General features: G+C 25.8%; 1 protein-coding gene across 2 annotated transcripts in view; it reads left to right on the top strand.

The window, feature by feature from the left end:
- The window catches only part of LOC142330467 (G protein-activated inward rectifier potassium channel 3-like), a 111,764-nt gene that overhangs the window by 88,628 nt on the left and 6,950 nt on the right, over window positions 1-16,186 (top strand). Inside the window, exons 5-6 of one of the 2 annotated variants that reach the window (XM_075375708.1) lie at window positions 3,057-3,413; window positions 6,473-6,775. In XM_075375708.1, coding sequence (XP_075231823.1) covers window positions 3,057-3,413; window positions 6,473-6,508 — 393 coding nt within the window. In that variant the 3' untranslated portion in view covers window positions 6,509-6,775. Of the gene's footprint in view, window positions 1-3,056; window positions 3,414-6,472; window positions 6,776-16,186 lie in introns of those variants that run through there. The other variant, XM_075375711.1, reaches the window with a different exon arrangement.

Below are 16,186 nucleotides of genomic sequence, written 5' to 3'. Positions count from 1 at the left end.
TTCCATTGATTAAGAGAATATTGAAAGAATAAAGATTTGTAATGGTAGACAAAATTAAAAAAAATCACTAAGAGAACTTTAGGTTATACTAAAAATTTACAATTGTTTAGAGGAATGAAAGAAGTGTACTGCATCTGCATCCCTGGGGACTACTTTAAGGGGATAATATCATGTATTTAATGAAATGAAAGTAAATTATTTTTGATAAAAATTAAAACTATTGTTTTTTTTTTTATCACACTTGTTCACTGTTACATATCAGCATATCACTGAAATGATATTCGTATAACAGTGATATTCATTCAACCTTTCAAGTGACATCCAGTTCTGGTCCCTTCAAGTGCAAGTTCATCTAGTTAAGCAGTCCTTTTATATTCACCATAGTTCTTGCAGTACAGTGAACATCATTACTGTCAAATAAAACAAATCTGATTGATATCTCTTGTACCTCAGTTACAACGCTTTATACATGAAAAAAACCCTGTTTACACCTCCTTGTGACAATCATATTTATATGTTAAATTTTATCAGAGCTAAAGTATGACAAGTTAAAAGATGGAGAGCTGAAGATGGATAAATGAATTATGCCATTCTTAAAAGCAATGATAAACAATTTCATGACGAATCAAAAGTTGTCTGCACCTTTACAATGGTCATCATCATATGGTTATCTGCTGTGTAACAAATGTATTTCATCATGAAATGTATCCATTCTTTTGTTATTTTCAGTGAAACGTTTTAGTCCATTATAGGTCCCGTTTGACTGTAATTCTTTCTCTTTTTTGTCCTTTCTTCTTTGCACCTTCTACTAATAAATTCTTATTTAGACTTCTGTTTAATCCCTTATACTTCCATTTCATGTAACCTTTCAGCTTTATTGTTCTCCATAACTTTTACTACTTCAATAACCTCTGGATTTAAGGAAATGTATACAGAGTGTTCTGGGACATGCTAGCCAAACTTCAGAAACTGATTCAGGATACCAAAATGAGCAAAAAATTCATATCAACATAAGTTCTACTTTGTTTTGTTTTCCTTCTGGACATCATTTTGTGATTTTCAACAAAAGAGTTACATTCTAGGAATGGGTAAACCTACTTTAATTAAATTTGGCAAATCTAAGGCTAGTTTCTTGTTAAACAAAATAAAAAATTTTGAATGGGGGAAATAAAAACCGACAAAAAATTAAGGTTTAACTTAAAGAAGTAGAAATTTAAAGTAGGATTGAAAAATATTTACATTTTAGGTTTTAATACCATTTTTATTAAAAACAATTTAGTTTTAAAAGTAAAATTTATTTATTTTATTTTACATTTTTTTAAGTTTAAAAATGGATAGGCTTACAAAAATGGTGTTCATGTGAATAAAAAAATGCTCTAGGAACATAGGAAAGAAACTTATGACTTGATGAAAGTAAGAAAAGATAATTTAAAGAAACAATGTAAAGATTTGTTATTAAGTGTGAGCTAAAAGGCGACTTATTGTGATAATATTATTTTTAATGTTGATTTTTTTTTTTTTTTAATTCAGAATAATGACATGAGAAAGAATGTATGCTAAAGTCCTTTAGAGATGTAGAAATATATATATACAGTATCTGGATTTACCTTAGCAAGACCGAATCCAGATAATTAGAAAATTAAATGTATTTCAGTGAAATTAAACATACATTGCAATGAAAAACATAATAATTCATTATAAAAAAATTCAGTGAGCAGAAATTTACTAATAAAAGAATCAAAATTTACAAAAATGATCTGAAAGCAATTAAAATTTACTAGCCTTCTATTTTATAAAAACTATCAATTAAAGAAGATATAAAAAACTTGCAGAGAAAAACATTGAAGCAAAACTGAATTAAGTCAACTGAATTTTATAAAAATATCATTTCATAAAAATTACAAAATTAAAAAAAAAATTACAGTATGTTAAATAAAATAAACGTTAGTGACAGTCAGCAATGAAAACATACATTTAAAATCACTATTTTTTTCTTAAAATATTTATAATCTGTACTTGCTTTATTGTTGATCTTTGTTTATAAACTACAAGATCATATAATCATTTTAAACAAAAAATCTGTGAAGAATTATATTCTTTTTTTGCTCCAACCAGTCCAATGTAGCAATAGATAAATATTTGTGAGTTTTTTCATTCAATGGCCCTGGATGCAAGTCATTATACCATAGTTCATATTTTACCAGTAAGTGTGTTTTCATCAATCTTTTCAGAAATTAATTTTATAATAAGTTTAACACAGGCCTAACTTTACGTGTATTTTGTGCTATACAAATTGAAAAAAAATTCAATTAACAAAAACCAGTAAAAACAAAGACCATTAAAAATAAATTTTCGTTGAAGCAAATCTTTATTTAAGTAGTATTTTATATTTTTTAAATAATGTATTATTTTTTTTAAATTGCATATTGTGGATGTAAGCAGTCCAGATAGAATTGGATATCTAAAAAAATCATTGTTGGGATAATTTTCATTCCATCATATATTGAATTTTTGCATAAATATACTTTGAATGAGTTTAGGCTACACATCACTGCTATAATAATGCAACATTGATAATCCAATAATGATAAAAAAAAAATGATCGTAACTTGTCAGCACAGGAGTAAATTGGTAGTGTTGATAATGGTTTTTTTTTTTTTTTATATAAAAAAGTGAAAAAAAATGTTAAGAACAAATGTTAAGAATGTTAAGAAATGTTTATAATTAATTTTTTTACAAAAACAAAAGAAAAAATTAACATTGGCCCACTTGGTGAAGAGCGAGGCTTGAATGCACTTTTAAATAAAATCATACTGGTTAGTTTTTTAAAAATCTTTTGTTGTTTTTTATCGTTTATAATTTTTCAGATAAATTTCATTCAATAACTTCTTTTTCAGTGTATATTTAGTAACACAGAGTGCTTTTGTAAAAGATATCTTGAATTAATCCTGGTTATTAATGAAATAATAGCTTCCATCATTGTTTGCTGTAGTTAAATTGATTGTCTATTTTATCCAGTAATAATGAATAAAAAAATATTTTGTATTATGTTACAGGTTGAAACAGATGATTATGATTCGGATGTATTTTTGATCTGGCCAATGATTGTTTATCATAAAATTGATTCAACAAGTCCATTATATACATTAAGTGCTGCTGATATGATACACGAAAAATTTGAAATTATTGTCATTCTTGAAGGTACAACAGAATCAACAGGTCAAACTACACAAGCTCGTACATCATATTTGCCAAATGAAGTACTCTGGGGACATCGTTTTGAACCAATTGTATCATATAATAAAGAACGTTGTACTTATCAAGTTGATTATAGTTTATTTCATAATACTTATCAAGTTGATACACCTCTATGTAGTGCTCAAGAACTACAAAATTTAACAGAAGGAAGTATGGTCAGTGTTGTTGCATAATTTATTATTTTTTAAGTATTATCCTTTCAAATTTAAAAATTCCTAATTTCTTTCTTTTAAAGATTTAAAAAAAAATATGTTATATAAAATTTGTTTTATAAAATGAAAAAAAAATGTATATACTCAGGAAAAAAATTCTTACATAAAATACCCTTAAATAAATAGACATTAAAATGCATATACTCATTGTTTTAATGCTTTAGATTTATAAAATTTGAATAAAATATGTAACGATATATTTTTTTCAAAAGTTTTGTACAATATCTTGTTATTTTATATGAATTAATAAAGAAAAAATTTAAGAATTATACTTATTGTCTATTGTACGATTATGTCTAAAACATGAGTAAAACTTCAATTTTACAAACTTACATTTTGAGAATCATGTCTCGATGGGGCAGTCATTAAATAATCCAGCCTAAAATCTGATTAATTAACAGTTATATTCCATGGTTTAACCTTTAACTATCTGATCTCAAATTTTTAAAATTTTTTATCGATTCAAATAGGCTGACATCCAATTAATAGTTATTGTTTAGTTTAATTTTTATAGATAACTTAACCTGACCCACCGAGTTGATCTAGTGGTGTATGCGTCTTTGGAAATCAGCTGATTTTGAAGTCGAGAGTTCCAACATTCAAATCCTAGTAAAGCCAGTCACTTTTGTATGGATTTGTATATTAGATCATGGATACCAGTGTTGTTTGGTGTTTAGGTTTCAATTAACCACACATTTCAGAAATGGTCGACCTGAGACTGTACAAGATTACACTTCACTTGCACTCATACATATCAACCTCATTCATCCTCTGAGTGATGGAAAAAAGATAACTTAACCTATAAACAAAACAATGTCTTAAAAATCTTCTTATGACAATGATAATAAAAGAATTTCATATTTCTGTAAAATCCAAGCCTTACTGGGATTTGATTGAAGTAGACTTTATAATTAAGTTATACTTTCTAGGGGCATTGTTGTTATTGATGTAATCTATTTCAACAGCTAGTCACATTAGGTTTATCATAGCAGCTAAAGAAAACTAAACTAACTTAAATGAATAAGTAATAAATTCATTTGTAATACAAGAATACTCAGATATACTTTATTCCCATATAGTTTACACAGCTTTTTCATTTATATATATGTAATTTTGACAATATTTAAAATTTCTTAATTTATGTTATGATATAAGAATATATTAAAATCGGTCGGATAAATTATAATGTCTAAATTAATTTGAAATTTTATTTTTTTTATAATGACTAGTAAACCAAAAAGTTTAAATTTCAAATTAATATCAGCAGCTGTCATGGCAAGTTGATGGAAAAAAATAAAATATGTAAATTAAAGAAATCATCAAAGCAGAAAATGGGATTTTTGGTTACTCACAAAGTATCTTTCTTTGTTTTAAAATTTTTTTATGCAAACATCATCATCAGAGACAATTTAACTATTTTATATCATCTTAAAGAAACTATTTTTGTATTAACACACATGTATTTTTAAGAAAATAATCATGTTATACAATGATAAGATCTGATCATAACCAAAAGATCTGATCAGCCCTTTTATTCTTGGCAGTTTTTGTGTAACAGTATTATTTTTTTTAACTGATGTGTTAAATTAATATCAGTTCTGATAGCATATTGAAAACTATGAAGAAAAAAAAATGTTAAGTAAACCAACCATAGTAATAATTCACTTTCTGCTTTGGCCATTCATTGATCTTTGTTTTTAAAAATTCAACGCAGGAAAGGTATTCACGAAATTGTAATGAATTCTGAAGTTATAACTATCACATTATTCACAAATTCTGATTGTATGATTTTTAAATTGTATTTAATTCCAAATTTATTAATAAACTGGTAATATTTTTCCTAAGAACCTATTTATTTGTATAATTAGACTTTTGTTATTTATGTATTGCTGAGTATATATTTGATGGAATTAAAATTGTATATTTTCATCAAACTTTAATTCATTTCTGAAATCAATATATTTATTCAAACAATTTTCTTGTAATTTCAAAATGCTGACTTTAGATTCAAATAGAGCATCAAAAATAGTAAAAAGTGTTTTTAATTTTTATATACCTTATCAGAAAGTTGGTCAAAATGGTGATCAGAGTCCAAAAGTTTAATCAGTTGTTCAGAATTTTAAAATTTTGGCTTTGGATTGTAAATCATTAAAAAATAGAATAGGAATATCAGAAAAACCAACTTAACTATTTATTTAATTAACAGTACTCTACAAATTTAATTAAAGTTAAGTTCTAACAACGCAAGCTTAATCGTTCTCAACTGGTTTATAATGTGCTATGTTACATTTAAAATTTTACCACATTATTATTATTATTATTATTATTATTACATTTCTAATAGTTAGAGTTACTTTTGATCACCTTCCATTGAACAACTTTGTGGTTTTGGCTGAGCTTAACTATTATGTTTAATACTGAAATTTGATTGTTCTATTTATACGCCACAATTGTTTGTTTGTGTATGTGTGTGTGTGTGTGTGTATATATATATATATTAAAAATAATTCGGTAAATAAATTTCAAGCTTGGTACAGAAAACAGCTGATAGTAATTTTTGGGTTACTTTATAATATATATGTAATTTGATATCATCAGAGCAATGAAGTATTTCTTAAAAAGTAATAAAGTAGTAAAAGAAAGTTTTTGAAGGTATTTTCAATCATTGTTATTAAATTGGGTACTTTTATATGGATACCCAAATAAATTTTAAAATGTCATAATTTTGACAATAATTGGTATAATTTTCACATTAGCTGATATGATTTCTTAACTTGAGATGTGAATGTTTAATACCTCTAAAAAGTTGCTTCAGATCAATGTGACTGCATTAACTACAGAATTTCAATTTTTGAGTTATGTTAGGAGAATTTAATTATTGAAATGAGTGAATTGTATCTTTGTAATGGTTGATTTCATTATTAATTAGCATTAATTCAACCTATTTCACACTAGTATAATTTTAAGTTTATTTTTAATTTTGGTCATGGTTTGATTTTAAGAAATTTATGGGATACACTCTGGATGGATCTATGTAACGAGGCAACCCTCATGGAAAGACAGGAAGTATATGTTGGTAAATTAGTATAATTATTATCTACAGAAAATAACCAAAAATTATGATGAGAATTATTTTTATTGATTTAATATTATAATCAATCTTCAATTATTTCATTTTCTTAACATCAAATGAATTTATCATCTTTAGAAATAATAATACTTTCTAAATATTTTTATACTGATAAAAATTTTATTTTATCAGACAGGGAGTATTTTTTCTACTCATACTTCTTGCCTTAACCTAACAACTGTCTATTTTGCATAATTTTTTTCCTATTAGATTAACAATCTATTTTCAACATAAACAAAATTGTTAAAATTTTTAGAGTTATTTTAATTAATAATACATTTAGACTAAGCTATATTTTTTCAGATGATTGAAAAAAAGAAGAAAATGTAGATTTTGATATTATAGAATTGTTAGGTTAGATTAAATTTAGGTATGAACATAAAGTTATTTGTATTGTAAATATTTCACTTTAGTAAAGATATATAATAAGATGTAGTTTGTTATTCAAAATTGAATATAAAACAGATTATCATTAACTTATAATTGTATAATTCATTATTTTACATTTATAAATGTACTACTTCTAACACTGGATGGTCTCTTTAATTTGTAAATGTTCAGGTAATGTTCTACATAACCTGGAAAGGGGTTTATTTTTCTTCTGCATGAATTTAAAAAAATATTATTTAAAAATAATAATATTAATAACAGAGTAATTTTTATGTTTGATTTAGTATTTAAATTCTATTCATTGTAATGTTAATATTGTATGTGCTATTTTGTGTTTTTTTTTTAAAGATACCTTTAGATTATGTCAGTTTTAATAAGTAATTTAATAATTCTTTTTAATTATGTCTTTTTCACTGGATAATCTGTTTAAAATCATATTTAATTTTCCATGATAATGAAATTAATCTAATATGCTTTTAATACAACAGTTGATAGCATTTAATTGCACTTGTTACTACTATTTAAATCTCTACCAAAAATTTAATTAAATTTTTGTCTAGTTATATAAGTAGGTACTAATATAGTTGTAGATTTACTAGTGAAAATTTAAAAGAAATATGTTTGACAGAGGTTTGCTGACTTACTTAATAGTAGTGGCTTAATAGAGAGGAACAAGTGAAACTTCAACCTTCTTTTTTGCTCTAAATTTCTTTTTAATTATATACAACTAATTTTTTAATATATTCTCTTTTACATATTCTTTAAAAGATTCTCAAAAACTAAAAAAAAAAAAAAACATGTAGAATATTACGTAATTAATTTTTTCGCAATTCTTTCTTCTGATTGTAATAAACATAATATGGATGAATATCCTTGCTACAGAAAATTCATCCTTCTAATTACGGTAGTTCTATTTGCTGTTTGTAATATTTAGAAGTCAATTTTTTTCTATTTAAGAAATAAGCAAGAAATTGTTTTAATATTTTAATTTGAAAATACTGCTGTTACTCAAAGAATTTTAATAATGTCAATAGAGTATTTAAGTAATAAGTATAATAGGTTAGGTAAAATATATATATTTAAAATTAAACTGAATACTTTAAACAAATTTTCAGGTATGTTTCTCTATGTATTTTAAAATTTGTCACTTAAACTACAATAAAATTGTAAAATTATTATGGAGATATATCAGAAATATATTAAATTAATGATTTTTTTCACGATGGTCATATGCTTTGTAAAATATTAACTACACTGCTTTTATCATTCTAATAAAGTCATGCAATTAAATAAACCATATTACAAGTTATGAACTTATAAAAATATCATTAACAAATTTATTATTATTATTTAGTTTAAACTGTATATATTTTATTTGCACAAAATACAAATTTTTAGGTTTACTATCATTTCTTTGTATGACTACAGGTTTATTATTAATATTATTGTTATTTTAGCTTAGTCACTGCCATAAGATGTTATTTCTTAAAATAGCTGGGCTTCTATATTTAAAAAAAAGAAGTAAATCTGAAGTATTTTTACTTGACTACAAAAAGAAGAATAATAATGCATCTGACCAACTGTATTGTATGTGTGCATGTATTTAAATATGAGAGAGAGAGAGAGAGAGAGAGAGAGTGTGTGTGTGTGAGTGAGAGAATGTATGTGTGTTTAAGAAGCATTTGAACAGCTAACCCATTTTTTTTTTTAAGTGGTGCCAAATTAATTTTTTACAGTACATCTAAACTATACAGGTGCTCTACGCAGTAAGAAAAAAATCTAAAGAAAATTTTTAAAACTATTTGACAAATTAGTAAAATCATTTTATTTGATCTTAGATAGATGTTCTGGTACATGTTGTAGAATTCTAATAGAAAACAAATAATATATCTTGAATAATACTCTCTAGTTAAATTTTGGCCAAATGTAGAAAAATTAAATTATTTTGTTGGAGCGATATACAAGTATTAGTTACGGTAAAATATTTGTTACATTTTTTTTTTTTTTATGTAACTTCTTTTCTGAAGTCAGGTTTCTGGTTTTATTTTCTAATGTAAATATTCAATTTATTTATGTAACAAAAAAATGTTTATATGTAATTTCTGTGCCATAAAGTTTACCTCATTTTATAGCCCACACGTACAAAATCAAAACTTCATTAAGAAGGTCATTTTATTTTATTTCATAATGTAAGCATAACTTTATAATTCTTTTTTTATATAATTTTTTTTTTCTAATTACAAAAACTAATATTTATTCTATTTGAAATCTAATGATATTTTATAAAAAAAAAATTGTTTTTATTGTAATCAAAATGATATATAATACTTCAAAAAGTTGTCTTTTCATTATAAGAAAGTTATGAATTTTTTTTTATGTCATAATTTCATTCACTTACCAGTATTCTCAATTTTTGTCTAAATTTATAATATATGGACTAGAGAAATACAGTTAAGATTACTATCAGCATTATTAAGTAATTATTTTTTAATTGTGTTAAAAATATAAATAATTAAATTTAAATTGTTTTCCTGGCATTATTTTTTCTGTAGGATTAATTGAATAATAATTTTAACCAAACTATGCACAAAACACTTTTTAGTTATACATTTATTATGACTGTTTGACCTAAGTCAAAAATTACTTTAAGTACACAGTGTATAAAATAGAACAACAATGTAAAATTATCTTTTTGACCTGACAAACATTTATTGAGTGATTGAACATATAAATGTTGTGTCTAAATTATATTGTACATATTTTTTCTTTTGTTGTAAGTTTTACATATGACACATTTAGTTGAGAATACAGAGTAGCACACACCATGGCTTTTTTCGAGAGTTTATAACTACTATTTGCAATAAAAACATTCTATTAAGTTATTGGTATTTCATCACACAATCACAGTATATAACACTTAAAAAATATAAACATTAGGAGGTTTAAATGTAAAGGAAAATATTTCTGTTTGAATCAGAACATTATAATCTGTGATTAATCACAATTAATTGTCAAAATCTGCCGATTTGTTTATAAATACATACATATACAAAAGAATGATGTAATACGTGTTAATGATAAAAATAAATACACATGGAAACTTTAAACAATATACAATATCAAAAATAAATTTTTCCTTTCTTTTTCCTCGCAGCTGACCGTGAATTACAATCTCCATTTAAATAATAGTCGCAACTAAATGTGTCATTTAGTATACGTTTACATACTATATGGTATGCACATACTGGTTGTATGTACTGTAACTTGTCAATCTGAACAAGTTTTTCCAGCAGTGTTTGTCTTCAAAATTTATATAGTATTGGAGAAATGTTTAACCAACAGTTATACGGTAGGTTGGCTTAACTGAATGGCAATTAATCTGATATGATATAAAGTAATAACCATAGATAAGAATTGAAATTTATATCTATTTGGGCAACAGAGCCTAAAGATCTGTAACCAAAAAAATATATATTACCTGTTAATTTTAATTTTCATCACATAAGCCATTCATTGCCAAATATGTTTAATTAAATTGGACAATAATTTAATTGACAATACAAAACGTAAGTTTATTTACTTTGTCTGTATTCCTGTACTTATCTGATATGTTTTGATTAAAAAATTGGCTCAACATGTATGGTCTTCCTAATTCTAAAATCATTTGTAAAAATTGTGTAATTTTGCTTCTTTTTTAATTTGTGAAACTCGCTTTTGTTTTATTAATTCATTGACGCTCACTTCAGTATTTGAATAGGGATGATGCCAGTTCTTTAAATATATTTGACCGAATGAGCTGTATAACAAATTGTCTCCCACTAACTCAACAAGCTACCAAATTCAAAAGAAAATTTTTAAAGTGCTATTTATAAGGTCCCTGTAGTTTATTTGCATTTTCAAATTATTAAAAAAAAAAGTGTTACAAATTTGTTATTTTTAAGTATTATTAGTCTACTGTAGACAGTTTCAGTAGATTTTTGACTTGTAATTCAATCAGTTTTGACAGATTAATGTTATTTCTAGGTACCTACCAGCCTGATGTTTGGTGAAATTTGTAGTTTTTTTTAATACAAGTTACCTTACATTCTTATAAATAAATAATTCCGTATTTTATATATATTGGCATCATCTTTACTTCTTATGTAAATAAATTATCTGAATGTTAAGAATTATTTCATACATTTGTTGGTTTGCAACAGTATCCATTAATAAAAATTTGTAGTCAGCATAAAGATTAAAATGTATAATTCAATTTAAAATAAACAGATGAAAATTTTTTTTAAAACCTTTTGTTTTATTTTAGTATTAAAAAAAGATATAGAATAAATTATTTATGCTGTTGGTAAATTCTTAGTATAAATAATTCAAAAAGTGGAAAATAGATGCTTTTTTAAAAAAATAATACCTAAATATTAGTTTCTACCTGTTTTAAAGTTGAGTGCGTTAGTTTATTTTAAATATATATTATGAACAATAGACTAAAGAATGTTTTACTGTACCTATACATTGTATATTAGTAAATAAAAATCAAAATTAGTAAATGTAATATATACATGATGTGCTGTATTTTATAAATATACTTATAATTTTTTATTGCTATATATCTGAGGCCTTTTTTAATGTTAAAATATCAGTATGTTTATTTTATACTGTATAAAATTATTGTACTGTTAATTTTATTGTAAAATATATTTTCTTTGTTTTGTTTGTTGTTCTTTTAATAAAGAAGTAATGTCTATTATTATATGTTAAATGTTGTTTAATAGGTTTGTTGATTTACAAAATCAATTTTATTTTTAAATCATAAATGACATTTAAAAAAAAAAACGCTTTGTTCATTTTAGCTTAGCTGTTAAAAAAAAATAATTAGAAGATAGTTGTAGTATTGAATATGTTTTGTTGTAAGGGGAGATACTATAATTCTCTTAGTCAAATAGTACGTAAGTAAATTTTTATAGTTATTTTTTAAGTCTTGTAAATCAGATTATATTACATGTAGTATATAGGTTTTAATTTAGTGCCAAATATTTTTTTTTTTTTTTTTTTTTTATTATAGGTTGTAAGATAAGTTACATAATTGATTTTATGCATGTTATTAAAAGAAATATGTACACTTCCTTTTTTTTTACTGTGTTAATTTTTTTAAATTAAAAATATTTCAGGAAACTAGAGTGAAATTGCTGTAAAAATAAACTTTATATGATGTTTAATAAAAACAAAAATGTATGTAGAAAGAATTGCATAAAGAATTGTCTATGATTTTGTTATTTCTTTCATAAAAGAAATAAACTTTTGTAAATATAAAATAAAATTTAAAAAATAATAAATTATATATTTATATTTTTTTTAAATTTCTGTGATTAATTAATACATTAATTGAAAATTAATGTATGTTGAATTAATTTTAATGAGCTGTTATTTAAGAATTTAAAACAATACCGTATATAATTATCTAAAATAAGCAATATAATTGCTACTTTTAATTAATTAATGCAATTGTGATATTTTCAAGGCGTAATATCATAATGCCTTGATTTAATTATATTATTATAATGGGATGTAATCCAGTTTTGCTTTATTATAATTAAGGCACTTCAGTTATAATGTTGTATGTATATGATTATATTTTTCAGCGAGTTTTTGAAACTTTTGTAATAAAGTAATTTCCTACATAACCTTTGTCCTTTTTTTTGCTTTTCCTACACAGTAATATTTTATTTTTTAGTGTTAATCATATGAGAAGGTTGTTCAGTGACTTGTGTCAGCACATTTACTGATTTACTGAATTTATTATTAAATGTACAACGTTACTGAAATATAATATAATTTTGCAGTATTATATATTTCATAATAAATTTAAAATGTGTTACTGAAATGTAACATTATTTTGCAGTATTATACATTGTATAAGTGGAAAATTGTTTTATTATACGTTATACATATTATATTACATTTATTACTTGAGAGAAATTCTTAGGCTTTTCTCAAATTTGTGAGAAATTGTTTAGTTTTCGAAAATTTCCAACAGATTTTTTAGTTTTTCACAAATTTTGGAGAAATATTTTAGTTTTTCACAAATTTTGGAGAAATTTGTTAGTTTCTCTCAAATTTGTATGGATTGCAATGTGAATTCCAATGTGCTAAGCTAACTGCCTATCTAAAGCAATAATACTTATACTGTTAATTCCTGTTTATCTCTGTCAATATTTTGTTCTTAATTACCTGAGTTATTGACTTATTGACTTGTACCCTAAGCCCAGATTACATTTCGTAATTTAAGCCTACTACTGTAAAATAGATAATATTTCCTCCACTCATGATATGTGTTTCAGCTTTCTTATTTGAAACAAGTCCTTTATAAAAATGTAATATATTAGATTTTAAGATTTTATTTTTTTAAATTAAGATATTAACTGTTTTATTTTTATAATTATACAAAAATCTGATACGGATGAGGGAGCTATTGAAAGGTGGATGTGCAACATATGTGCTACAATCCCAAATAAAACAAACCATCAAAGGTGTATACATCAGGGTTCCATTATATGAATTAAAACATTTATGGAATCGCTTAGAATGGAAAATCAAGATATTGAACTGTTAAAATTCAAATTCGATCATTTAATCTTGACCTGGCATAAATACGATGAGGTCCAAACATTTTTAGAATATAATACTGAAAATGAAGAAGCAGACAGGAAGAAATGGAAGACATAATCCATAATCTTCATAAGAAAATGCAAAAAAATAGTAAATTCTAATCGTGAAGGGTCATTACCCGTGAAGGGGATTCTGGGCCGGAGAAGGACGGATAAATCCCAGGGGATTTTCATGTAGGATTGAAGGGAAAGGAGGTATGGATGAAAATACTTTCCCCCTTAAAATTCTTCTGAGAACCTGAGGTCTCCACTGTTAAATCTCCAACTCGACTACGACTAAGATTACAGAAAACATCATACATGTTAGAGAAGAATTCAGGAAAATAATCGCAGATTAAAGAACTTCAAAGACAAAGATCACAAACCAAGAATAGCCAGTAAGTGGACTGACCAACAAAAGGGGAAAAATAGTGAAAATATGAAAACGGTGGGAAACAAAGAAGAAAAAACTGAACATCAAGCAACGAGTTCCCGCGATCCAAGGAAGACCAAAACGAGTGTGAATGAATATTCTTACATATATATATAGGAGTTAACAAAATAGGCAACCCTAATATATATTTTAATACAGAAAAATGAAATTTAGCAAATGCTTCTATCCCCAACACCCAGTATTTTTCGGTATGTGACCACCCCAAGCTCTCAGAGAAGTTACTTAGAAAGTTTAAATGGAAAGAAAGGGTTATGACACAGCATTTTAAAGGACATTGAAAAACATTTAACGTAAAAACTTCAGACTACGACAACCCTAACAAAAATAATTATCATTTAAAGTTTTTCACAGGTAGTTTCAAAAGTATTTTACTGTACTTTTTAGATAACAATCCAACAGTGAAACAGTTTGATTCTACTTAAAAACCATTTATTTTTTAGACTGTTATTTAGAATGTACTGTAGGTGCACTTTTGAAACTAACTACGATAAAAAGTTTTGTTTTTCAATTCCCTTTATAACGATGCATCACAACCTTGTAGGGTCATTGATAATGAGTATCATGTCTTATGTCTGTCCCAAGTACGAAGCTACCAAAATATCTATAGAGTTTGCGAGGATCAATTTTGGATTTGATCTGCAAGTTAATTGGAAAACCGCAAGGGATAGAACAACGTTGCTAGCTCCTTAGATTGTTACCCCTGCGAAGGATGGCTGAAGGGGTCTGATGCTGTTATAGATGTATAGATAGATACCAACCCGGGTGACTAGGGACTTGGCTGGATGCTTACTTAGCCAAGACAGTCATTTTGGCATCGAATCCCGGTTAGATATTCGCTGTTAAAATGAGATGGAAGTACTCCCAGATGGAGCTGTGGTGTAGGAGGGTGTACACATTAAACTCGTTCCTGAAAGCGGAACAAAGCAGAGAGAGATAGGGTGTATTTTCATTAGAGGCTTATTAAATTTGTGAATCTGCTTCTTGATTTTTAAGTAAATCAAGAGGACTTTACTAAATTGAATCCAAAATTGTTGTTGCGATCAACATTTGTTTTGTTGAAATAAGGATAGTATTTTTGGTATTTAACATTCAATCAAGTCTTCAATCTGAGTGAATAATCTAATTGAAGTTAGATATAGTAAGAGTTTTTGTGTGAAACCTTCTGTGTTAGAGGAAGGGCCAGGAATCGTGCTTCTGCGAATAGGTTAATTTGATAGTTGATGGTTGTAATTTATGGTAGATGGCCGTGGCTGGAAGAGGCCATACGAAAACTATAGGAGGTTGTGTAAATATACTGGTGAAAATATCTGGCGAAGTATTTCAATCAGTGGCTCCTGACGGAGTCCAAACTGATGACTGTGATGTGTTATAAGTTTAGAGGATCTAAAAGAAACTTTTCATCTCTTTACTGAAAGTTGAATGTGTGTTGACATTGGTTTAAATTTTATCGCCTTCACTATTATGATTGGTTTAATAATATTGAGGGTGGTAAATGTCTGTAATGTACACTACTAAATGTGAACTTGTGTTGTCATTGGTTTAATTTTATTCTGATTGGTTATAGTCATGGAAGGCGGGTGACGTGAATGTAATCTTCGATACTGAAAGTGAGGCCGTGTTGTCTCTGGTTAAATTTTATCGGCTTTTTTTTCTGATTGGGTTACATATTCAAGGAGTCTGTTCAATAGTAAGTGTACTCATCGATACTGAAAGGTCTGTCATTGTTGTCGTTGGTTTATATTTTATCACCTTTAATATTTCTATTAGATAGTAGCAGAAGTAATCATTGGGGGTGGTCAGTGTTTTTTGTAATCTGTGATACTGTAAAGTAAATTTGCTTTTTCTTTCAGTAAATTTTTATTGCCTTTTTTATTCTGATTGTATTAAATAATCAATGTTGACGATCAATTCTATGTGTAATCTGCGATACTGAAATGTGTGTGTGTGTGTGTGTGTGTGCAGTCATTGGCTTAATTTTTCTAAGCAACCTATTTCTATTTGATAGTTACATGAGTAATCTTTGATGGGGGTGAAAGTTTAGTGTAATCTATGATGCTGAAGGTGTATGTGTTTTGTCATAGTTTAATTTTTATCGGCTTTCCTA

The sequence above is a fragment of the Lycorma delicatula genome, chromosome 9, assembly GCF_047948215.1.
Source record: "Lycorma delicatula isolate Av1 chromosome 9, ASM4794821v1, whole genome shotgun sequence".
NCBI lineage: Eukaryota > Metazoa > Arthropoda > Insecta > Hemiptera > Fulgoridae > Lycorma > Lycorma delicatula.
Note: the sequence above shows the minus strand (reverse complement) of the source record. Positions and strands in the feature narration are given on the sequence as shown.